Source organism: Hemitrygon akajei, chromosome 27 (genome assembly GCF_048418815.1).
Source record: "Hemitrygon akajei chromosome 27, sHemAka1.3, whole genome shotgun sequence".
In the NCBI taxonomy this organism is placed as follows: Eukaryota; Metazoa; Chordata; class Chondrichthyes; order Myliobatiformes; family Dasyatidae; genus Hemitrygon; species Hemitrygon akajei.
The window spans coordinates 1,801,213-1,825,577 of record NC_133150.1 but is presented as its reverse complement, the minus strand read 5'-3'; the positions used below and the strand labels follow the sequence as shown (position 1 = coordinate 1,825,577).

The 24,365-nt window shown below is 45.0% G+C and overlaps 1 protein-coding gene across 2 annotated transcripts in view; it reads left to right on the top strand.

Annotated features, from left to right (window-relative positions):
• The window catches only part of LOC140717081 (DNA damage-regulated autophagy modulator protein 2-like), a 95,234-nt gene that overhangs the window by 25,307 nt on the left and 45,562 nt on the right, over positions 1–24,365 (top strand). Inside the window, exons 2-3 of one of the 2 annotated variants that reach the window (XM_073030259.1) lie at positions 3,173–3,361; positions 14,583–14,650. In XM_073030259.1, coding sequence (XP_072886360.1) covers positions 3,231–3,361; positions 14,583–14,650 — 199 coding nt within the window. In that variant the 5' untranslated portion in view covers positions 3,173–3,230. The remainder of the gene's footprint in view (positions 1–3,172; positions 3,362–14,582; positions 14,651–24,365) is intronic. The other variant, XM_073030261.1, reaches the window with a different exon arrangement.

The window sequence follows — 24,365 nt, the reverse complement described above, 5'->3', positions numbered from 1 at the left end:
AGGGAGGGACTCCGGATGTCCTTTCTCACCTAGTGGAGTGGAGGGAGGGACTCCGGATGTCCTTTCTTACCGAGTGGAGTGGAGGGAGAGACTCCGGATGTCCTTTCTCACCGGGTGGAGCGGAGGGAGGGACTCCGGATGTCCTTTCTCACCGGGTGGAGTGGAGGGAGGGACTCCGGATGTCCTTTCTCACTGAATGGAGGGAGGGTCTCCGGATGTCCTTTCTCACCGGGTGGAGTGGAGGGAGGGACTCCGGATGTCCTTTCTCACTGAATGGAGGGAGGGACTCCGGATGTCCTTTCTCACCGGGTGGAGCGGAGGGAGGGACTCCGGATGTCCTTTCTCACCGAGTGGAGTGGAGGGAGGGACTCCGGATTTCCTTTCTCACCGGGTGTAGCGGAGGGAGGGACTCCGGATGTCCTTTCTCACCGGGTGGAGCGGAGGGAGGGATTCCGGATGTCGTTTCTCACTGAGTGGAGTGGAGGGAGGGACTCCGGATGTCCTTTCTCACCGAGTGGAGTGGAAGGAGGGACTCCGGATTTCCTTTCTCACCGGGTGGAGTTGAGGGAGGGACTCCGGATGTCCTTTCTCACCGAGTGGAGTGGAGGGAGGGACTCCGGATGTCGTTTCTCACCGAGTGGAGTGGAGGGAGGGACTCTGGATGTCCTTTCTCACCGGGTGGAGTTGAGGGAGGGACTCCGGATGTCCTTTCTCACCGGGTGGAGTGGAGGGAGAGACTCCGGATGTCCTTTCTCACCAGGTAGAGCGGAGGGAGGGACTCCGGATGTCCTTTCTCACTGAATGGAGGGAGGGACTCCGGATGTCCTTTCTCACCGGGTGGAGCGGAGGGAGGGACTCCGGATGTCCTTTCTCACCGAGTGGAGTGGAGGGAGGGACTCCGGATGTCCTTTCTCACCGAGTGGAGTGGAGGGAGGGACTCCGGATGTCCTTTCTCACCGGGTGGAGCGGAGGGAGGGATTCCGGATGTCGTTTCTCACTGAGTGGAGTGGAGGGAGGGACTCCGGATGTCCTTTCTCACCGAGTGGAGTGGAAGGAGGGACTCCGGATTTCCTTTCTCACCGGGTGGAGTTGAGGGAGGGACTCCGGATGTCCTTTCTCACCGAGTGGAGTGGAGGGAGGGACTCCGGATGTCGTTTCTCACCGAGTGGAGTGGAGGGAGGGACTCTGGATGTCCTTTCTCACTGAGTGTGGAGTGGAGGGAGGGACTCCGGATGTCGTTTCTCACCGAGTGGAGTGGAGGGAGGGACTCTGGATGTCCTTTCTCACCGAGTGGAGTGGAGGGAGGGACTCTGGATGTCCTTTCTCACTGAGTGGAGTGGAGGGAGGGACTCTGGATGTCCTTTCTCACTGAGTGGAGTGGAGGGAGGGACTCTGGATGTCCTTTCTCACTGAGTGGCGTGGAGGGAGGGACTCTGGATGTCCTTTCTCACTGAGTGTGGAGTGGAGGCCTAGACCTTGGATTCACTTCGTCACCCATCTGATCTCTGACTTCCCTACATCTCTGTCCCTAAACTCTAACTCTGCCACTTCCCTGTACCTAAATCCTAATCTGATCCCCCAACTCCCCTCTCTGTCTCAAAATCATCCCTATGAACCTAAAACAACTAGTAAGTCTCAGCTACAATGTTGACGGTGACTGCAGTTTGGGTGTCTTATTCTGGCTGTTTCCTTTGTTTACAACGCCCAGCCCAGGATGGTGGTTTTCACCATTTCCCCAGTGTGCAGGTGTGAGGGAAGTTCAAAGTAAATTTATTACTAAAGTAACTACATACAACCCTGAGATTCATTTTCTTGTGGGCATTAAGTAAATACCAAGAAACGCAATAATGACAATGAAAATCTGCACACAAAGACAGTCAAACAAACTGCAAATACAAAAGAATTAATAATTAATACAGAGTCATTGAAAACGAGTCGAGGTTGTGGAATGAGTTGAGTGATGGGTGGAGTGAACCTGGTCCTGTACACCTCCCTGATGCCGAGCACGGTTGGGATGTCAATGATGGAGGCTGCTTTCTTAGGCAGTGCACCTTGTAGATGTGCTCAGTGGTGGGATCCTGCGATGGTCTGGACTGTGTCCACACTTTCAGTGGTCCTGGACATTGTTTCTATACCGGGCCATGATACAACCAGTCAGGATATTCTCCACTCTGCGACTGACTCCTGGACCTCCAGTTTTGGCGCCATCTTCTAGTTATTCCCCTTTTCACAAAGGCCAAGTTTAATTGTCATTGTATAAAACCCACAAACAGAGCCAAACAAAATGGGCCAGTACCCGCACAAGGCAGGTATAGCTCAAATAAAAACAGTCACATAAAAGTGTAGAGCAAAGGTCTCAGAGTGACTTGTTCTGTAAATTGATGGTGCACGGGTGTTGTTGGCAAGAACAAACAGTTCTCTGCAGTCTGCAGACCAGCGCATGCATGCACGCAATCCAGCGTGTCTTCCACTGAGCGAATACTGGAAAGCAGCCATGCCCCAAACCAGCATGGAGACCGCACCACACCACCTCCAGCATCTCCTCTCCCTGAATGCTACAACAGGCATGAGGCCTAGTCCGTGCCACAGCTCCTCTGGTCTCGCCATTAAACCAGTGAAGTGTTCTAGTATTGTGGCATTCTACATTACTGATGTCAATAGGGTCCTGCAGTCACAAGAGAAACATCCAAAGCAATCACTCGCTGTTGGACTGCACGCTGACTCTGGTATCTCTTTTGTGGTCAGCAACACAGTCTGCACCAGTTCCAGCTCCTTGGCCAAAGTTCTCAATGTCAAGCACTTTCTTTTAATTATTAAAAGAAGACATTTAAAAAAAGGCAAGAGCACCTTTGGTTGGCCTCAGAGAGGCTGCTGTGCCTGAGCATGCGACCAACTTGCAGGACAGCTCTGTCTGGATTGTGGTTTTGCCGTATCTCTACTTTCAAAGTGTGCAGGTGTGAGGGGAGGCCCCACACTTCGGTAAAACTGTGTGTGGTGAGGGGAGGTAAAGCGTCAGGGAGCCGGAAGCCTGTTTCCTGCTAGCACATGGGAGGAGAAAGCTCAGAGATGTGTATGAGGAACTGAGACTGCTGCCGAAGGAGATTTGCTGTCTGTTAGTTGAGCCTCCACTTGGCCTGTACATTGAAGCCTGGTTCTGTCTTTTTCCTTCCAGCGGACTGAGTAGGTGGCTGCCTCTTCCTCCACAGGATTGGAGTGCTGGGCTGGTGGAGATGTGGTGGTTCCAACAGGGGATGAGCTTTCTTCCGGCCGCCCTGGTCATCTGGTCAGGGGCCGCCTTTGTCTTCTCCTTCATCACAGCAGTTACCCTGCACCATGTTGACCCGTTGGTACCGTATATCAGGTCAGTCGGGGTGGGGGGGGGGGGGGGACAGGCGAAGGACTGTCGGGGGTGGGGGGGGACAGGTGAAAGACTGTGGTGGGGTGGGGGTGTGAAGGACCATCGTGGGGTGGGGGGACAGGTGAAAGACTGTGGTGGGGTGGGGGGAACAAGTGAAGGACTGTCATGAGGTGGGGGGGCAGGTGAAGGACTGTCGAGGGGTGGGGGGACAGGTGAAGGACTGTCGAGGGGTGGGGGGACAGGTGAAGGACAGTCATGAGGTGGGGGGAACAAGTGAAGGACTGTCATGGTCACAGACTTGTTGGTACTGTATATTAGGTCTGTCAGGTGATGGGACAGTTGTGGTCACAGAATCGTTGGTATTGTATATCAGGTCTGTCAGGTAGTCGGTGGGGGGTCCAGTGCAGGTGGTGGGTTTTCCCAGGCAGCAGAGGGAGTACGGACCGCCCTCTGTCAACTCCATGATTGAGGAAGGCTGTTGGGAACCAGTTAGTGTTATAATCTGGGAGAAAGTAGATGAGTATGTGGAATAATCAGAATTGGTAGTTGAAAGAGATTCTGCAGATGCTGGAAATCCAGAGCAATACCCACAGAGTGATGGAGGAAGGCAGCAGGAAATGAGTAAACAGTCGATGTTTCAGGCCAAAACCCTTCATCAGGACTAGAAAGGAATGGAGCAGAGCCAGAATATGAAAGTAGGAGGAGGGGGAAGAAGTACAAGATGGCAGGTGATGGGTGAGACCAGGTGAGAGGGAAAGTGGGTGGGGGATGAAGTTAGAAGCTGGAAGGTGATAGGTGGAAGAAATAAGGCTGAAGAAGAAGAAATCTAATAGGGGAGGAAGGTGGACCATGGGAGAAAGGGAAGGAGGAGAGGCACCAGAATGATATTAATGGGCAGGTGAGGGGAAGAGAGGGATGAGATGGAACCAAAATGGTGAGTGGAAAAAAAGGAGGAGGAGGAGAAATTGCCAGAAGTTAAAGACATTTGGGACGAGGTTTACACTCATGAAATTCTGCAGATGCTAGAAATCTTGAGTAAGTTACACACACAAAATGCTGGAGAAACTCAGCAGATCAGTCAGTATCTATAGAGGGGAAAACAGTCAATGTTTCGGGCTGAGGCCCTCCATCCGGACTGGAAAGCAAAGGGAGCCTCCTTTTTGGGGTCAGAGGAGAAAGGCCAAACAGGTTCAAGCTGGCTTTAAGGTGGCAGTAATGTAAAAACCACACATTACAACAGTGCAGTGCAGTACAGCATCTCTGAACACCCATCACATCGAACCTTCAAGTAGGTGGGTTACAGCAGCAGAAGACCGTGAACATACACTGAGTGGCAACTTTATTATGTACAAGAGGCACTGAATAAAGTGGCCACTGAATGTAATTCTTTATTCTGTATAATTGTTGAAGCTGGGTTTTTTCTGTTGCTTGTCGCTTTCTGACCAACTCACCACAGCAAATTCCTGACACGTGTAACTGTATATGGTGAAGGAATTTGATCCTTAATCCTCAACTCTTCCAAATCATTTGTATTATAATTTCTAAGTTCACTATTATGACATCTTGTACATGGAGAATTTGGGTTATTGTGAACTATTATGTTGAAGTATTATGAGCAGATTTGGGTTGCTTACCTAAAAAAGGATGTGCTGGCATTGGAGATGATTTGGAGGCAACTGATGAGAATGATTTCAGGGATGAAAGGTTAATGTATGAGGAATGTTTGATGGCTCTGAGCCTGTACGAGTTTAGAAAAAAATGGGGGGGGGGGTGGGTCTCACTGAAAAGTATCAAGTGATGAAAGGCCTAGATAGAGTGAACATGGAGAGGATGTTTCCTACAGTGGGGTGTCTAGGACCAGAGGGCACAGCCTCAGAATAGAGGGAGGTCCATCTAGAAGGAGATGAGGAGGAATTTCTTTAGCTAGAGTGTGGTGGATCTGTAGAATTCATTGACACTGATTGCTGTAGAGGCCAAGTCATTGGGTGTATTTAAAGCAGAGGTTGATAGGTTCTTGATTAGTCAGGACATCAAAGGTTACACAGAGAAGGCAGGAGAATGGGGTTGAGAAGGATAATAAATCGGCTATAATAGACTGGCAGAGCAGACACAATGGGCTGAATGGCCTACCTCTGCTCCTGTGTGTTATGGTCTTGTGACCATACTGATGGATTCCAACATATTTTTGACAACTGATGTCAAAGCAGCAAATTTGTAGTTTTCTGTTTTGTCTCTTATTTCTTTCTTAAAGAAAAGAAATCTGGGCAAAAAACAAATAGCAAGCCAATTTGGGACAATCTAAAGAATTTTAGATCATCACTAATTTTACTTGTGTTGTGCCAACCCTCCAACCTTATCTCTGTTAGTGTTGCCACCACACAAGTGAGGAAGAGATGTGAAGTGATATGACTATTTCATCATTAGCTCTGTGACTCAATTCTCTATTCCTGCAGTTCCACATCCAACAAACATCAGCTTATCTCAGCCTTGAAAACTGCTATCAACTCCCGCAGCCCTTACAGAAAAAACTCCAGATTTGCACTCAAATTTACAAAACGGCTGAAGTGGGGAAGGATCCGGTTTGTTATTACTGTCATGAAATTTGTTGTTTTGTGGCAGCAGAACAATGCAATACATAAAAAATTATTATAACAACAAATATGTATGCAGTGGCCACAGTAGTGGAACCCAGTGTGGTTTTCTGCTGTTGTAACACATGCTTATTTGAGTTACTGTTACCTTCCCGTCAGCTTCAACTAGTCCATAAGACCAAAAGATATAGGCCATTCAGCCCATGGAATCTGTTCTGACATTTCAGCATGGCTGATCCCTGATTCCATTGAACCCTATATACCTGCCTTCTCACCATTTCCCTTATGCCCCTACCAGACAGGAATCTGTCACCATCTGCTCTAACTATACTCGTGGACTTGGCCTCAACCACAGCCTGTGGCAGAGCATTCCACCGATTCAACACTCTTTAGTGAAATACCAAACCACCTCAAGTTCCTAATAAAGTATGCTGCTGGCATATGCTTTCTTTGTGATTGCATCAGAATGTTAGGCTCAGTAAATTCCTGAGAGATGTTGACACCCTGGAACCTGAAGCTGCTCTGCTCACTGCTGGGTCCTCAACGGGGACTGATGTGTGTTCTTCTGACTTCCCCTTCCCGAAGTCTACAGTCAACCAGTCAGATTGCTCTCTAGATAGAAGTTTGCTCGAGTGCTGATATACCAAATCAGTTGTGATGGTGTAAAAACGGTGAGCTGTAATCAATGAAAAGCAGCCTGCTGTAGATATTGCTGTGTGGTAGGTATTGTAGGAAGGAGTCCATTTATGGCACCATGGTTAACATGGTTTTGTAGTGGTTAGCATAATGGAGTTCAATTACAATGTCATCTGTAAGGAGTTTGCATGTCTTGGGTTTCCTCTGTGTATGTGTTCTATTTATATTTTTATAAATATCTGTGTGTGTATCGATAGTATTTGTGTATCTATCTGAGTGTATGTATTTGTGTGTATGCATATACAGTATGTGTGTATATAATATATATGTATATTATACATATGTGCACATATATAGACACAATAATAAAAAGTGTGTGTGTATATATGTGTGTGTGTGTGTGTATATATATATATATATATATTTTAAATATATATTATCTAGATGTGTGCATATATATACTAGGCTTACATATAGCTCTTTTTCTAAGCTCCAAGTACCTATCCAAAAGTCTCTTAAAAGACCCTATCGTATCCACCTCCACCACCGTTGCCAGCAGCCCATTCCATGCACTCACCACTCTCTGAGTAAAAAAACTTACCCCTGACATCTCCTCTGTACCTACTCCCCAGCACCTTAAACCTGTGTCCTCTTGTGGCAACCATTTCAACCCTGGGAAAAAGCCTCTGACTATCCACATGATCATTGCCTCTCATCATCTTATACACCTCTATCAGGTCACCTCTCACCCTCCTTCGCTCCAAGGAGAAAAGGCGGAGTTCACTCAACCTATTCTCATAAGGCATTCTCCTCAATCCAGGCAATATACTTGCAAGTCTCCTCTGCACCCTTTCTATGGCTTCCACATCCTTCCTGTAGTGAGGTGACCAGATCTGAGCACAGTACTCCAAGTGGGGTCTGACCAGGGTCCTATATAGCTGCAACATTACCTCTTGACTCCTAAATTCAATTCCATGATTGATGAAGGCCAATACACTGTACGCCTTCTTAATAGTGTGTGTGTGTGTGTGTTTTTTTTTTTCCAGGTGCATATATATCAGAGTGTGTATGTGTGTATATAGTATTTCTGTTTGTTTATATACTATACATATATGTAAAACACACACACCCCCCTCCATCCATCCATTCCCCACTCCCCCTGCAAGTTTTAGAAACATAGAAAAGCTTCCGTCCATAGAGCTATGCCGAACATGTCCTTACCTTAGAAATTACTAGGCTTACCCATAGCCCTCTATTTTTCTAAGCTCCATGTACCTATCCAGGAGTCTCTTAAAAGACCCTGTCGTATCCGCCTCAACCACCATCATTGGCAGCCTATTCCACGCACTCACCACAGTATGTAAAAAAAAACTTAACCCTGACACCACCTGTGTACCTAGTTCCAAGCACCTTAAAACTGTGCCCTGGGGAAAAAACCTCTGACTATCCACACGATCAATGCCTCTTATAATCTTATACACCTCTAACAGGTCACCTTTCATCCTCCGTCGCTCCAAGGAGAAAAGGCTGAGTTCACCCAACCTATTCTCCTAAGAAATGCTTCCCAATCCAGGTAACATCCTTGTAAATCTCCTCTGCACCCTTTCTATAGTTTCCACATCCTTCCTGTAGTGAGGTGACCAGAACTGAGCACAGTACTCAGAGTGGGATCTGACCAGGGTCCTATATAGCTGTAACATTTCCTCTTGGCTCTTAAACTCAATCCCATGATTGATGAAGACCAATGCACCGTATGCCTTCTTAACCATATAGTCAACCTGTGAAGCAACTTTGAGTGTCCTGTAGACTCGAACTCCAGGATCTATCTGATCCTCCACACTGCCAAGAGTCTTGCCATCATATTTGACCTACCAAAATAAACCACCTCACACTTATCACACCTCAGCCCAGTTCTGCATTCTATCAATGTCCCGCTGTAACCTCTGATAGCCTTCCACACTATCCACAACACCTCCAACCAATGTGTCATCAGCAAGTTTACTAACCCATCCCTCCACTTCCTCATCCAGGTCATTTATAAAAATCACGAAGCGTAGGGGTCCCAGTACAGATCCCTGAGGCACCCCACTGGTCACCAACCTCCATGCAGAATATGACCCGTCTACAACCACTCTTTGCCTTCTGTGGGCAAGCCAGTTTTGGATCCACAAAGCAATGTCCCCTTGGATCCCATGGAGTACCTTATCAAATGCTTTGCTGAAATCCATATACACTACATCTACTGCTCTACCTTCATTAATGTGTTTACTCATATTCTCAAAAAATTCAATCAGGTTCGTAAGGCACAGCCTGCCTTTCACAAAGCCATGCTGACTATTCCTAATCATTTTATGCCTCTCCAAATGTTCATAAATCCTGCCTCTCAGGATCTTCTCCATCAACTTACCAACCACTGAAGTAAGACTCACTGGTCTATCATTTCTTGGGCTATCTCTACTCCCTTTCTTGAATAAGGGAACTACATCCCCAACCCTCCAATCCTGCAGAACCTCTCCCATCTCCTTTGATGATGCAAAGATCATCGCCAGAGGCTCAGCAATCTCCTCCCTCGCCTCCCACTGTAGCCTGGGGTACATATCGACTGGTCCTGGTGACCTATCCAACTTGATGCTTTCTGAAAGCTCCAGCACATCCTCTTTCTTAACATCTGCATGCTCAAGCTTTTCAGTCCACTGTAAACCATCCCTACTACCACCAAGATCCTTTTCCGTAGTGAATACTGAAACTAAGTATTCATTAAGTACCTCTGCTATTTCCTCCAGTTCCATACACACTTTTCCACTGTCACACTTGATTGGTCCTATTTTCTAACGTTTTATCCTCTTGCTCTTCACATGTAGAATGCCTTGAGGTTTTCCTTAATCCTGTCCGCCAAAGCCTTCTCATGGCCCTTTCTGGCTCTCCTAATTTCTCCTTCCTGCTAGCCTTATAATTTTCTAGATTTCTATCATTACCTAGTTTTTTGAACCTTTCATAAGCTCTTCTTTTCTTCTTGATGAGATTTACAACAGCCTTTGTAGCTATCCCTCTCCAATGCTATAGTAAAGGAAATAGAATTGTGATCACTATCTCCAAAATGTCTCCCGCTGTGAGATCTAACACCTGACTAGGTTCATTTCCCAATACCAGATCAAGTACAGCCTCCTCTTGTAAGCTTATCTACATATTCTGTCAGGTAACCTTCCTGAACACACCTAACAAACTCCACCCCACCTAAACTCCTTGCTCTAGGGAGATGACAATCAATATTTGGGAAATTAAAATCTCCCACCACGACAACCCTGTTATTATTACACCTTTGCAGTAACTGTCTCCCTATCTGCTCCTTGATGACTCTGTTACTATTGGGAGGTCTATAAAAAACACCCAGTCGAGTTATCGATTCCTTCCTATTTCTAACTTACACCCACAGAGATTCTGTAGAGAATCCTTCCATGTCTTCCTCCTTTTCTGCAGCCGTGACACTATCTCTGATCAGCAGTGCCACACCCCCACCTCTTTTGCCTCCCTCCCTGTCCTTTCTGAAACATCTAAAGCCTGGCACTTGAAGTAGCCATTACTGCCCCTGAGCCATCCAAGTCTCTGTAATGGCCACATCATCATTTCTCCAAGTACTGATCCACACTGTAAGCTCATTCGCTTTGTTGATAGTACTCCTTGCATTAAAATAGACACATCTCAAACCATTGGTCTGAGCATGTCCCTTCTCTATCACCTGCTTATCCTCCCTCCCACACTGTCTCCAAGCTTTCTCTATTTGTGAGCCAACCACCTCTTCCTCTGTCTGTTCAGTTTGGTTCCCACCACCCAGCAGTTCTAGTTTAAACTCTCCCCAATAGCCTTAGCAAACCTCCCCACCAGGATATTGGTCCCCCTGGAATTCAAGTGGAACCTGTTCTTTTTGTACAGGTCACACCTGCCCCAGAAGAGGTCCCAATGATCCAGAAATCTGCATCCCTGCCCCTGCTCCAACCCCCCATCCACGCAGTTTACCTCATTGTATTCCTATACTCACTGTTGCGTGATACAGGCAGTAATCCAGAGATTACTACCTTTGTGGTCCTGCTTCTCAACTTTCTTCTTGACTCCCCGTACTGTTTTTTTCAGGACATCCTCCCTTTTCTTACCTATGTCATTGGTACCAATATGTACCACAACCTCTGGCTCTTCTTCCCACTTCAGGATATTGTGGACACGATCAGAATCATCCTGGGCCCTGGCACCTGGGAGGCAAACTACCATTCGAGTTTCTTTCCTGCGTCCACAGAATCACCTGTCTGACTCCTTAACTATTGAGTCCCCTATCACTGCTGCCATCCTCTTCCTTTCCCTACCCTTCTGAGCCACAGGGCCAGACTCTGTGTCAGAGGTTTTCATGTTTTATTGTTTTACAACATTGAATCACAGTGGATTTAATTTGGCTTTTTTGACACTGATCAACAGAAAAAGACTCAAGTCAAAATGAAAACGGATCTCTACAAAGTGATCTAAATTAATTACAAATATAAAATATAAAATAATTGATTGCATAAATATTCACCCCCTTTAATATGGCACCAAAACATCACTGGTGCAGCTAATTGGTTTAAGAAATCACATAATTAGTTAAATGGAGAGCTGTTTTTGGAGATCTTTGTGCATTCAAAGTTCTTCAAATAATTGTGGTAAAAATACACCTGTATCTGGAGGGTCCAACTGTTGCTGAAGACAAAAGAACACTCCAAGCAGCTCTGCAAAAAGTTTATGGAAATGCACAAGTCAAGAGATGGATACAAGAAAGTTTACAAGTCACTGAATATCCCTTTGAGTACAGTTAAGTCAATCATCAGGAAATGGAAAAAATATGGTAAACTGTCAATCTGCCTGGAGCAGGCTGTCCTCGAAAACTGAGTGAGTGTGCAAGAAGGGGACTAGTGAGGGAGGCCATCAAAGAACCTATGACACCTATGGAGGAGTTACAAGCTTCAGTGGCTAAGATAGGAGCGACTGCGCATAAACAACTGTTGCCCAGGTGTTTCACCAGTTGTAGGTTCATGGGAGAGTGGCAAAGAGAAAGCCACTGTTGGGGGGATAAAAAAGCTCTCAAGGAATCTTGGCTAGAGTTTGCCAGAAGGCATGTGAGATACTCTGAAGTCAGCTGGGAGAAGGTTCTCTGGTCTGATGAAACCAAAATTGAGGGAGAAAGAGGTGAATTCCTAAGTTTTTTAAAAATCCTTTCAGATTTTGCCCAGTATTAGTCACAAACTGGCTCCAATACTCTGAAATCCCTTCCCTATAAAGTTAGTAAATGTTTCTATCATACTGATCTGTGATTGGCATTGTAATACTGTTCAAAATGGCAGCTAAACGAATAGAACTAGGAAGTGAAAGGGTTAATTAGTCCTGAAACTGGGGGCACAGTGAAACTGCACACTAAAGTTGTTCCTGTTCCTTTATCTAACCTAGTATAAAGTCAACATTTCCTTCCCATCTGGTGATTATAATGCTCTCTGCTGTCCTCACTGTCTTTCTATCATCCTCTTTTTCGCCCCCTTACCTGACCCGTCCGTCCCCCTTGGCTCTCATCTGTTCCCCCTCTCCCCATTTTCCCCCTCGCTCGCACCCTCTTTCCCCCCTTGCATGGCACCCTACTTCTTCCCGTGCCCCCTTGCCCTCCTCCGCTTTCTCTCCCCGCCCCGTCCCTTCGCCAGGACCCCTCTCATCTTTGTTCTGCCCCCTCTGCCTCTCCCCCTTCGTGGCTTTCTCCATCCTGAGACTCCCCCTATTCCCCTGTCAGCAACAGCCTCCACGGCTCTCTGGGTGAGGAATTCCATGGCTTTGACCCCGAGGTGCTGATCAATTGCCATTTTATTAGATACACCAGTACACCTGATAATTTATGCCAATATCTAATCAACCAATTACAGTGGCATGCAAAAGTTTGGGCACCCCGGTCAAAATTTCTGTTACTGTGTAACAGCAAGCAAGTAAAAGATTACCTGATTTCCGAAAGGCATAAAGTTAAAGATGACACATCTCTTTAATATTTTAAGCAAGATTACTTTTTTATTTCCATCTTTTACAGTTTCAAAATAACAAAAAAGGAAAAGGGCCTGAAGCAAAAGTTTGGGCACCCTGCATGGTCAGTACTTATTAATGCCCCCTTTGGCAAGTATCACAGCTTGTAAACGCTTTCTAAGAGTCTTTCAATTCTTGTTTGGGGGATTTTCGCCCATTCTTCCTTGCAAAAGGCTTCTAGTTCTGTGAGATTCTTGGGCCGTCTTGCATGCACTGCTCTTTTGAGGTCTATCCACAGATTTTTGATGATGCTTAGGTCAGGGGGCTGTGAGGGCCTTGGCAAAACCTTCAACTTGCATCTCTTGAGGAGTCCATTGTGGATTTTGAGGTGTGTTTAGGATCATTATCCTGTTGTAGAAGCCATCCTCTTTTCATCTTCAGCTTTTTTACAGACAGTGTGATGTTTGCTTGCAGAATTTGCTGGTATTTAATTGAATTAATTCTTCCCTCTACCAGATATATGTTCCCCATGCCGCTGGCTGCAACACAAGCCCAAAGCGTGATCGATCCACCCCCGTGCTTAACAGTTGGAGAGGTGTTCTTTTCATGAAATTCTGCACCCATTTTACTCCAGACATACCTTTGCTCGTTGCGGCCTAAGAGTTCTATTTGAACTTCATCAATCCTCGGGACTTGTTTCCAAAATGCATCAGGCTTGTTTAGATGTTCCTTTGCAAACTTATGATGCTGAATTTTGTGGTGAGGACACAGGAAAGGTTTTCTTCTAATGACTCTTCCATGAAGGTCATATTTGTGAAGGTGTCACTGCACAGTAGAACAGTGCACCACCACTCCAGAGTCTGCTAAATCTTCCTGAAGGTCTTTTGCATTCAAACAGGGGTTTTGATTTGCCTTTCTAGCAATCCTACAAGCAGTTCTCTCGGAAGGTTTTCTTGGTCTTCCAGACCTCAACTTGACCTCCACCGTTCTTGTTAACTACCATTTCTTAATTACATTACGAGCTGAAGAAATGGCTACCTGAAAACACTTTGCTATCTTCTTATTGCCTTCTTCTGCTTTGTGGGCATCATTTATTTCAATTTTCAGAGTGCTAGGCAGCTGCTTAGAGGAGCCCATGGCTGCTGATTGTTGGGACAAGGTTTGAGGAGTCAGGGTATTTATAAAGCTTTGAAATTTGCGTCATCTAGCCTTTCCTAACGATGACTGTGAACAAGCCATAGCCCTAACAAGCTAATTAAGGTCTGAGACCTTGGTAGAAGTTATCTGATAGCGCAAATCTCTTGGGGTGCCCTAACTTTTGCATAGTGCTCCTTTCCTTTTCTCACTCTAAAATTGTACAAAACAAAAATAATACACTAATCTTGCTTAAAATGTTGAAAAGAATGTTTCATCTTTAACTTTATGACTTTTGGAGATCAGTTCATCTTCTACTCACTTTAACTATTCACAGTAACAGAAATTTTGACCAGGATGCCCAAACTTTTGCATGCCACTGTATGTGGCAGCAACTCTGCATAAAAGCGTTCCAACAAAGTGAGTTGTTGTTCAAACTAAACATCAGAATGGGGATGAAATGTAGTCCAAGTGACTTTGACTGTGGAATGATTGTTGATTTGATTATCCCAGAAACTACTGATTTCCTGGAATTTTCACACACAACAGTATCTGGAGTTTATTGAGACTGGTATAAAAACAGAAAACATTCAGTGAGTGTAAGTTTTATGGGTGAAATTGAGAGAGGCCAGGGAGAGTGTCCAGATTAGTTGGCGCCTGCAAAGATGTGCAGAAGAGCATCTCTGAACGCATGAACCTTGAAGTAAGTGGGCTTCGTATCCTCAGTGGCAGGGGGTAGCTAATAAAGTGGCCGTTGAGTGTTTTTCTCTGTATGTTTGGATATCGATGTGATAACTTTACTTTCCCATTCTTGAATGCTCATTTGCTCTGTTTCTCCATCACAGTGACACAGGGACATCTCCACCCGAACGCTGTCTGTTTGGCATCATGTTGACCATTTCTGCATTCCTAGGTAAGGGACATACTCTGCTTCACTGTAAACATCTCCGTCGCAGCTTTCGTTCTGCAGTGTTGGATTCTGGTGTGTTAATCCAAGGTTCTTTCAGAAGTCAGGAAAGAGGCACAAAAGTTCTTGCTTCATGGTTGTCCTATTAAGCATTGATAGAACAAAGGGAAATTGAAACAAACAGTGAGGGAAGTATATTAAGTGAAGGGAGAGACAAAATAACTGCGAGATGGAGCTGCCTTGTGATCAGCTATTGTTAGATTAAAAACACCATTCAAATTTTCAGATAATAGTCAACCAACCAATGAGAAAGTGCTTGTTCAAATAATGCAACACCATGAGAAACTTCCAGAATCGTATCATACTTACCATAGTACCATCATACCATAGGGTGCCATGTTAGCATAGGGGCCAGCGTGACACTGTTACAGCTGAGGCGCCTGAGTTCAGAGTTCAATCCCGGCATCCTCTCTGTACATCTTCCCCATGGAATGCGTGGGTTTTCTCCGTGTGCTCCAGTTTCCTCCCACAGTCCAAAGACATACTGGGTAGGTTAACTGGTCATTGTAAATTGTCCTTTGATTAGGTTAGGGTTAAATCAGGGTTGTCAGGAGTTGCTGGGCGGTGAGGTTCGAAGGCCTTTTCTGCACTGTGTCTCTGAATGAAGTGGCCAGTAGGGGCACACCGAGCAATTTGATATACATATTGTGACCAATCGGAAAAAGGCTAAGCAGTTTCTTGTATATAAGTAATTATATAAAATGCAAGCAGATGATTAATCATTAAACCATTAGAAAATAGCAATTAAACAGTCTGATAGCCTCACACGAGGAAATCTGCAGATGCTGGAAATTCAAGCAACACACACAAAATGCTGGTGTAACGCAGCAGGCCAGGCAGCATCTATAGGGAGAAGTGCTGTCGACGTTTCGGGCCGAGACCCTTTGTCAGGACTAACTGAAAGGAAAGATAGTAAGAGATTTGAAAGTAGGAGGGGGAAGGGAAAATGCGAAATGATAGAAGAAGACTTGAGGGGGTGGGGTGAAGCTGAGAGCCAGACAGGTGATTGGCAAAAGGGATACAGAGCTGGAGAAGGGAAAGGATCATGGGACGGGAGGCCTACGGAGAAAGAAAGGGGGAGGGGAGCACCAGAGAGAGATGGAGAACAGGCAGAGTGATGGGCAGAAAGAGAAAAAAAAAACTAAATATATCAGGGATGGGGTAAGAAGGGGAGGGGCATTAACGGAAGTTAGGGAAATCAATATTCATGCCATCAGATTGGAGGCTACCCAGCCGGTATATAAAGTGTTGTTCCTCTTGAGTGTGGCTTCATCTTGACAGTGGAGGAGGCCATGGATAGACATATCAGAATGGGAATGGGATGTGGAATTAAAATGTGTGTCTGATAGCCTCTGCTGGTCAGGATTGATCATGGATGTTGCATCCCAGCTGTGTATGTGATTCACAAGCCAGGGCAGTATGATATGGAGAGTAAGCTGTTGCCCATGTAGCAAGGCTCCCCCTCTCCACGCAGATGAAGAATCCAAAGGATTTGGCATCAGTGACAGTGCAGGAGTTGCCAGTCAGCATTGAACTCAATGCAGGACTGCATTAGGGACTCCAGCTCTGGATTTTTCCTCGGGATTTACTCCCGAAGCCTTTCCCATGAGTGGGTATAGCTGCAAGGCAGTGGAGGTTTGAGATCAGAGTTTTCCTTTTAAATGAGCTGTCAACCACGTATGGTGATCCCCATCTGCCCAAAGCGATTGGTTTTAAGGCTTCAGTAACCCGTCTCCCATCAGCGCAATGAAGTAGTTTGGGTCAATGACCAGCAGAGTCCGAGGAGTCTAGCAAGTGTCACCACACTTCCCGCGCCAACATAGCCTGTCCTCAGCTTATTAACCTTAACCTGCACAGATTTGGGATGTGAGAGGACCCGGAGGAAACCAACATGGTCATTGAGAGAGCGTGCAAACTCCTTCCAGACAGCGGTCGGAATTGAACCTTGATCAGTGAACGTTGGAGCTGTAAAGCGTTTGCGATAACCATTATGCTACCAAGCCACCCTATCTACCTCAATCTATCTCTTTCTATATGCTGGTATCAGTCTCAAGCAAAGAAGGTGTAATGTGGCTGATGACATTATCCTCTCTCACAGATGAAATAGTATTTCAGACTATCACTTCCTTTAATGAGGTGACCAGATCTCCTACATAGCCTCCATGTCTCTATCATCCATGTGCCCATCTCAGATACTCCTAAATGCTTCTGATGCATCTGCTTCTGCCATCACACCTCGACCACTCACTGTAAAAAAACCCTACTTCTGCATTCCTCTCTTTTCTTTCCTCCAAATACTTTAAACTTATGCCTCCTTGTATTAACCATTTCTTCCCTGTGAAACACTTTGACTGTCCACTCCATCTGTGCCTCTTACCATGTACACTTCTACGTCACCTCTCATCCTTCTTTGTTCCAAAGAGAAGTCCTAGCTCACTCAATCTATCCTCATAAGGCATGCTTTCTAATTCAGGCAGCATCCTGGTAAATCTCCGCACCCTCTCTAAAGATTCCATATCCTTCCTGTAATGAGGCAACCAGAACTGAACACAATACTCCAAGTGTTTTATAGAGCTTCTGTAACTCAATCCCCCTGTCAATTTGTGGGTCATACATGGAAACAGGCTCTTCAGTCCAGTGCCCATACTAACCAGGATGTCTGTCTGAGCTCGTCCCGTCTGCCTGCATTTGCACCACATTCTTTGCAACTGTTCCTATCTGTAAACTTGTCCAAATTTCTTTTGAACATTGTAATTGTACCCATCTCTACTCCCTCATTCCTCAAACCTGTGATGCCTCCGGGAAGGCAAGGACTTGAAAACAACATCCAGGCAAGAATAGCCTGGGGCAATTGTGGACAAGTGAGACTACCAGACACACCTCTGCCTACTGGAGATGAGATAGGTTGGGGTGGCTATGGCAGTGCGTACTCAAACCAGACAAGTGAGACTTTTCCAGAAAGGCCTTCCTAAAACATAGCATCTCTTTACACAATAGGGAGTGCTGGAGACAGGTGAGGTTGAAATTATGGAAGGATGTGAAGCATTCCCAACAACAAAGGGGCAATTGCCTTACCAAATTCAAAATATGATCAATTGTCAGCTTGCAGTTTCAATTGACTTTTAGTACCTCTATTATGAATGGTGAATGATCTTGCAAATACAGAATTTAAACCAAGTGGTCAATTTCCATAACTGATAAGCCAATTCTATCAAACTAGCTGTTCTCCTCCTGCGCAAGTAAAATTAAACAAAATGTTTGCATAACAGGAGTATGTGTGTACTGGGCCCAGTCATTTTAGTTCATTTAATTACTTTATTTTTGGAGATGACATGCTCGCCACCATCTCAGTGAAAAACCTGCTCCTCATGTCCCCTTTAGATCTCTCCCCTCGCACCCTCAGCTATGTCCTCTGGTTTTTGACTGACCTACCCAGGGAAAAGACTGTTCCTGACCACACATGGAGACATATTCCTCTCTCATAGTATTACAGACTAACGTGGCCTTATCCACACTCTTTAATAACCTATCACATGGTAATCATTTTATAACGTTAACAAATTAAAACTAGTAACTTGATTGTATTAAATAATTTATTTTTAAAGATGCTCACAATGCATCCAGAGGCATGTGTCACGGAAGTTTCACAGCTCAGAAACGCCACAAATCCTACACTATGACTTAGAGGTCATGGGTTAAGGGTGAAAGGTGAAATGTTTAAGGGGAACCTGAGGATGAAATTCTTTGCTCAGTGGGTTGTGAGAGTGTGGAAGTGATGGATGCAAGTTTGATTGTAACATTTAAGAGAAATTTGTTTGGGGAGGAGTATGGAGAGCTATGGTCTGGGTACGTCAATGGTACTAGGTAGAATAATAGTTTGGCATGTAGATGGGCTGAGCAGTCATGTTCTGTGACTCTGACTAATCCAGTATTCTGTGAAATAGCTGCCCCCAGATATTTATTTTATTTTTAGCAATACAGTGCGGAGTTGGAGTGGGTCCTCCCAGCTAAAATGCGTCAGCTAGCCACCCCGTCAACCCTGATTTAATGATACAGTGTGGAGTCGGAGTTGGTCCTTTCAGACACACCACACAGCTACCCAGACAACCCTGATCTAGCTGTAACCTAATCACAGGACAACTTAGAATGACCAATTAAACTAGCTGGTACATCTTTGGACTGTGGGAGGAAACCAGAGAACCTGGAGAAAACCCACAAATTCTACGGGGATTCCTTAGAGGATGCTGGGATTGAACTCTGACACCTGAGCTGTAACAGTGTTGTTCTAACTGCTACGTAAGAGTGGTGTGGAGAATAATCTACCGTGAATGAGCATAGTCTGGGGGAGTGCTGGAGCATGTGATGGACTGGATGTGCTGTGGGAGGAGGAAACGCACAACAAATGCAGGTCAGGCAGCATCTGTGCAGGGGAATAAACAGTCCACATTTCAGGCCGAGACCCTTCATCAGCACTGGAAAGAAAGGGGGCAGAAACCAGAATACGAAGCTGGGGGAAGGGAAGGAGAATAAGTTGGCAGGTGATAGGTGAGGCTGGGCGAGAGGGCGGTGGGTGTGTGAGGGAGGGTGGATCAAGTGAGATGCTGGAAGGGAATAGGTGGAAGAGGTAAAAGGATGAAGAAGGAATCAGAATCAGGTTTATTATCATCAGCATGTCTCATGAAATTTAACTTAGCAGCAGCAGTTCAATGCAATACATAATATAGAAGAAATAAAAATAAATTAATAATAATAAGTAAGTAAATCAATTACAGTATACATATATCGAGTAGATTAAAAATCATGTAAAACCAGAAATAATATATATTTAAAAAGTGAGGTAGTGTTCAAGGATTCACTGTCCATTTAGGAATTGGATGGCAGAGGGGAAGAAACTGTTCCTGAATCGCTGAGTGTGTGCCTTCAAGCTTCTGTACCTCCTACCTGATAGTAACAGTGAGAAAGGGGCATGCCCTGGGTGCTGGAGGTCCTTAATAATGGACACTGCCTTTCTGAGACACCTCTCCTTAAAGATGTCCTGGGTACTTTGTAGGCTAGTACCCAAGATGGAGCAGACTAAATTTACAACCCTCTGCAGCTTCTTTTGGTCCTGTGCAGTAGCCCCTCTATAGCAGACAGTGATCAGCCTGTCAGAATGCTCTCCACGGTAAATCTATAGAAATTTTTGAGTATATTTGTTGACATACCAAATCTCTTTAAGCTCGTAATGAAGTCTAGTTGCTGTCTTGTCTTATTTATAACCGCATCGATATGTTGGGACCAGGTTGGGCCCTCAGAGATCTTGACACCCAGGAACTTGAAACTGCTCACTCTCTCCACTTCTGATCCCTCTATGAGGCCTAGTATGTTTTCCTTTGACTTGCCCTTCTGGAAGTCCACAATCAGCTCTTTCATCTTACTGACGTTGAGTGAAAGGTTGTTGCTATGACACTACTCCATTAGTTGGCATATCTCACTCCTGTATGCCCTCTCGTCTCCATCTGAGATTCCACCAACAATGGTTGTATCATCAGCAAATTTATAGATGATATTTTAGCTATGCCTAGCCACACCCCTGAGGTGCAGCAGTATTGATTGTCAGCGAGGAGGAGATGTTATCACCAATCCACACAGATTGTGGTCTTCCAATTAGGAAGTTGAGGATCCAATTGCAGAGGGAGGTACAGAGGCCCAGGTTCTGCAACTTCTAAATCAGGATTGTGGGAATGATGGTATTGAATGCTGAGCTATAGTCGATGAACAGCATCCTGACTTAAGTGCTGGTGGTGTTCAGGTGGTCTAAAGACATGTAAAGAGCCATTGAGATTGTGTCTGCTGGTTGACCTATTATGGCAATAGGCAAATTGCAGTGGGTTCAGGTCCTTCCTGAGGCAGAAGTTCAGTCTTCTTGTGACCAACCTGATGTGAGTGCTACCAGGCGACATTCATTAATGCAGCTCACATTATTCTTCTTAGGCACTGGTATAATTGTTGCCTTTTTGAAGCCAGTGGGAACTTCCGCTCATAGCAGTGAGAGGTTGAAAATGTCCTTGAGTACTTCTGCTAGTTGGTTGGCACAGGTTTTCAGAGCCTTACCAGGTATTCCATTGGGACCATCCACCTTGCGAGGGTTCACCCTCTCTAAAGGCAGCCTAACATTTGGCCTCTGAGACAGAGATCTCAGGGTCATCAGGTGCAGCAGGGATCTTCACAGCTGCAGTTATATTCTCCCTTTCAAAGCGGGCATATAAGGTAGCAAAAGTGAATGGGAACTTGAATGATTGGGAAGCATTTAAAATCAAACAAAAGACAACTAAATAAGATACAAGAAGGGAAAAAATGAAATATGAGGACAAACTAGCCAATAATATAGGGCAGGATACAAAAAGTTTTTTCAGTTCTATAAAAAATAAAACGGAGTTGAGAGCTGAATGGTGGACCACTGGAAAATGATGCTGGTGAGGTAGTAATGGGGAAGAAAAAAATGGCAGATGAACTTACTCTGCTTCATTCTTTAATGTGGACCATAATAGCTGTGTGTCAGAGCTCCATGAGTGTCAGGGAGTAGGAGTGAGTGCCATTGCTATTACAAAGGAAAACGTGCCAGGTAAACAGAAAGGTCTTAAGGTGGATAAATCACCTGGGCCAGCTGAACTACATCCCAGAGTCCTGAGAGAGGTTGCTGAAGAGATATTGGATGAATTGATCATGATCTTTCAAGGATCCTTTGATTCTGGCATGGTCCTGGAGGACTGGAAGATTACAAATTTCATTCCATTCTTTAAGAAGGGAGGAAGGCAAAAGAAGGGAAATTATAGGCCAGGTAGCCTAACATCAGTGGTTGAGAAAGTTGTCAAGTCTATTTTTAAGGATGAGGTTTTGGGGTAGTTGGACATAAAATAATTCAAATTCAGCATGGTTTCTGTAAAGGGTAATCTTCCCTGACAAATCTTTTAAAATTCTTTGAGGAAGTAACAAGCAGAGTGGACAAAGGAGAGGCACTGGATTTTGATTACTTAGATTTTCTAAAGGCATTTGATAAGGTGCCTCACATGAGGTTGCTTAACAAGATAAAATCCTACAGTGTTACAGGAAAGATAGTGGCATGATTAGCAGAATGGCTGACCGACAGGAGGCACGAGTGGGAATAAAAAGGGCCTTTTCTGGTTGGCTGCTGGTGACTAGTGGTGTTCCTTGGGTCAGTATTGGGGCCACTAATTTTCACATTGTTTGACAATTATTTAGATATTGGCCTTGAAGCAAAGTTTGCGGATTATACGAAGATAGGTGGAGGGGTAGGTAGTGCTGAGGAAGCAATGCGATTGCAGCAGGACTTGGACAAATTGGAAGAATGGGCAAAAAAGTGTCAGATGGAATACAGTGCTGGGAAATGCATGATAATGCATTTTGGTAAAAGGAGCAAAAATGTGGACTATTATCTAAATGGGGAGCAGGTTCAAATAGAAGAGGTAAAAAGGGATTAATTCACAAGTTGAGTCTGTGGTAAAGAAGGCAAATGCAATATTGGCATTTATTTCAAGGGGAATAGAATATAAAAGAAAAGAGATAATACTGAGCCTTTATAAGACATTAGTCAGGCTGCACTTGGAGTATTGTCAACACTTTTGGGCCCCTTATGTCAGAAAGGATGTGTTGTCATTGGAGAGAGTCCAGAGGAGGTTCACAAAGATGATTCTGGGAATGAAGGGGTTAACATATAAGGTGAGTTTGGCAGCTTTGAGCCTGTATTCACAGGAATTTAGAAGAATGCTTGGGTGAACTTGTTCAAACCTACTGACTGTTGAAAGGACTAGATAAGGTGGATATGGAGAGAATGTTTCCTCCAGAATTAGAGGGCACAGCATCAAAATTGAGGGGCAACCTTTTAGAACACAAGCAAGGAGGATTTTTTTTTGCCAAAGAGTAGTGAATCTGTGGAATGCTCTGCCACAGACTGCGGTAGAGGCCAAGTCTGTGGGTATATTCAAGATAGAAGTTGATAGATTCCTGATTTGTTGGGACATAAAGGGAGATGGTAAAAGTGCATGTGTATGGGGTTGAGTAGGATACGGGATCAGCCGTGATGAAATGGCGTAGCGCACTTGATGGGCTGAATGGCCCAATTCTGATGCTGTGTCGTATGGTCTTAAGATTGGCTGACTGGCAGGAGGCAAAGAGTGGAAATAAAGGGGGCCTTTTCTGGTTGGCTGTTGGTGGCTCATGGTTTTCCACAGGGACTGTTTCTTTTCACATTCTATGTCATTAATTTAGATGACAGAATTGCCGGCTTTATGGCCAAGTTTGTGATGACACAAAGATAGGTGGAAGGGCAGGCAGTGTTGAGGAAGCAGGGAGCCTGCAGAAGGACTTAGATGGTGGTGTGTTCGATTGCAGCGGCTTCTCCAGGGTCAACTAGAGTTATCCTTTTTAAACTTACTTGTTACGATCACAAGACCCTGCTGGACATTAAGAACTTAAAAATACTGTACTTCTAACCCATCAACAAGTTGCTCTTTGGTGGAGAGACTGAAGGAGTTGGAGTTGCTGCTGCCTGCACCAGAGAGACGTCAGACAGCGAATGATTGTCCTAGTTGTGTCTCTTGTGATCCCAAGACCCTGGTGGACATCGATAATGTGGAATGCTGCAAGTCCAGCTCACAGGTTTATTGGTGGACTGTGTGGCCTACATATGAGCAGCACTGCCCCCGGGCTAAGGACATTTTAAATATTTCTGCCAGGGCCCCTGCAATTTCTACACTAGTCTGTCTTAAAGTCCAAGGAAATATCCTGTCAGGCCCGGGGGATTTATCTCTCTTTATTCACTGTAAGGCAGCAAGCACCTCCTCCTCTTTAATCTCTATATGTTCCATGACACTACTGCTTGTTTCCCTTCCTTCCATGTACGCTATACCAGTTTCCTGAATAAATACTGATGCAAAAAACTGTTTTAAGATCTCCACCATCTCGTGATGCTCTACACATAAACGACCACTCTGATCTTCTAGGGGACCAATTTTGTCCCTTACTATCCTTTTACTCTTAATATACTTGTAGAAACCCTTCAGGTTTACCTTCACATTAGCTGCCAAAGCAACCTCATGTCTTCTTTTTGCCTTCTTGATTTCCTCCTTTAGTATTTTCTTACATTTTCTATACTCTTCAAGTACCTCATTTGTTCCTTTTTGCCTTTACCTACTATACACCTCTCCCTTTTTCTTTACCAGATCGCCAATATCCCTTGAAAACCAAGGTTCCCTATGCCTGTTCACTTTGCCTTTAATCCTGGCAGGGACATACAAACTCTGCCCTCTCAAAATTTCGCCTGCTTGAAATTCTGCCGGTAATGGTTATTTCATCAGCAAGTTTCTAGCTGCTGTTTGGCCTGTGCCTAGCCACACAGTCGTGGGTGTAGGGAGCTAAGCACGCATTCTTGAGGTGCCCCAGTGTTGATTGTCAATGAGGGGGAGATGTTATTTCCAATCTTCACTGACTGTGGTCTCCTGGTGAGGAAGTCATGGATCTGGTTGCAGAGAGAGGTACAGAAGTCCAGGTTTTGGAGCTTCTTGGTTAGAACTGAGGATATGATTGTGTTGAACACAATAAACAGTAGCCTTACTTGGGTATTACTATTGTCCAGGTGATCCAAGGCCAAGTGGAGAGCCAG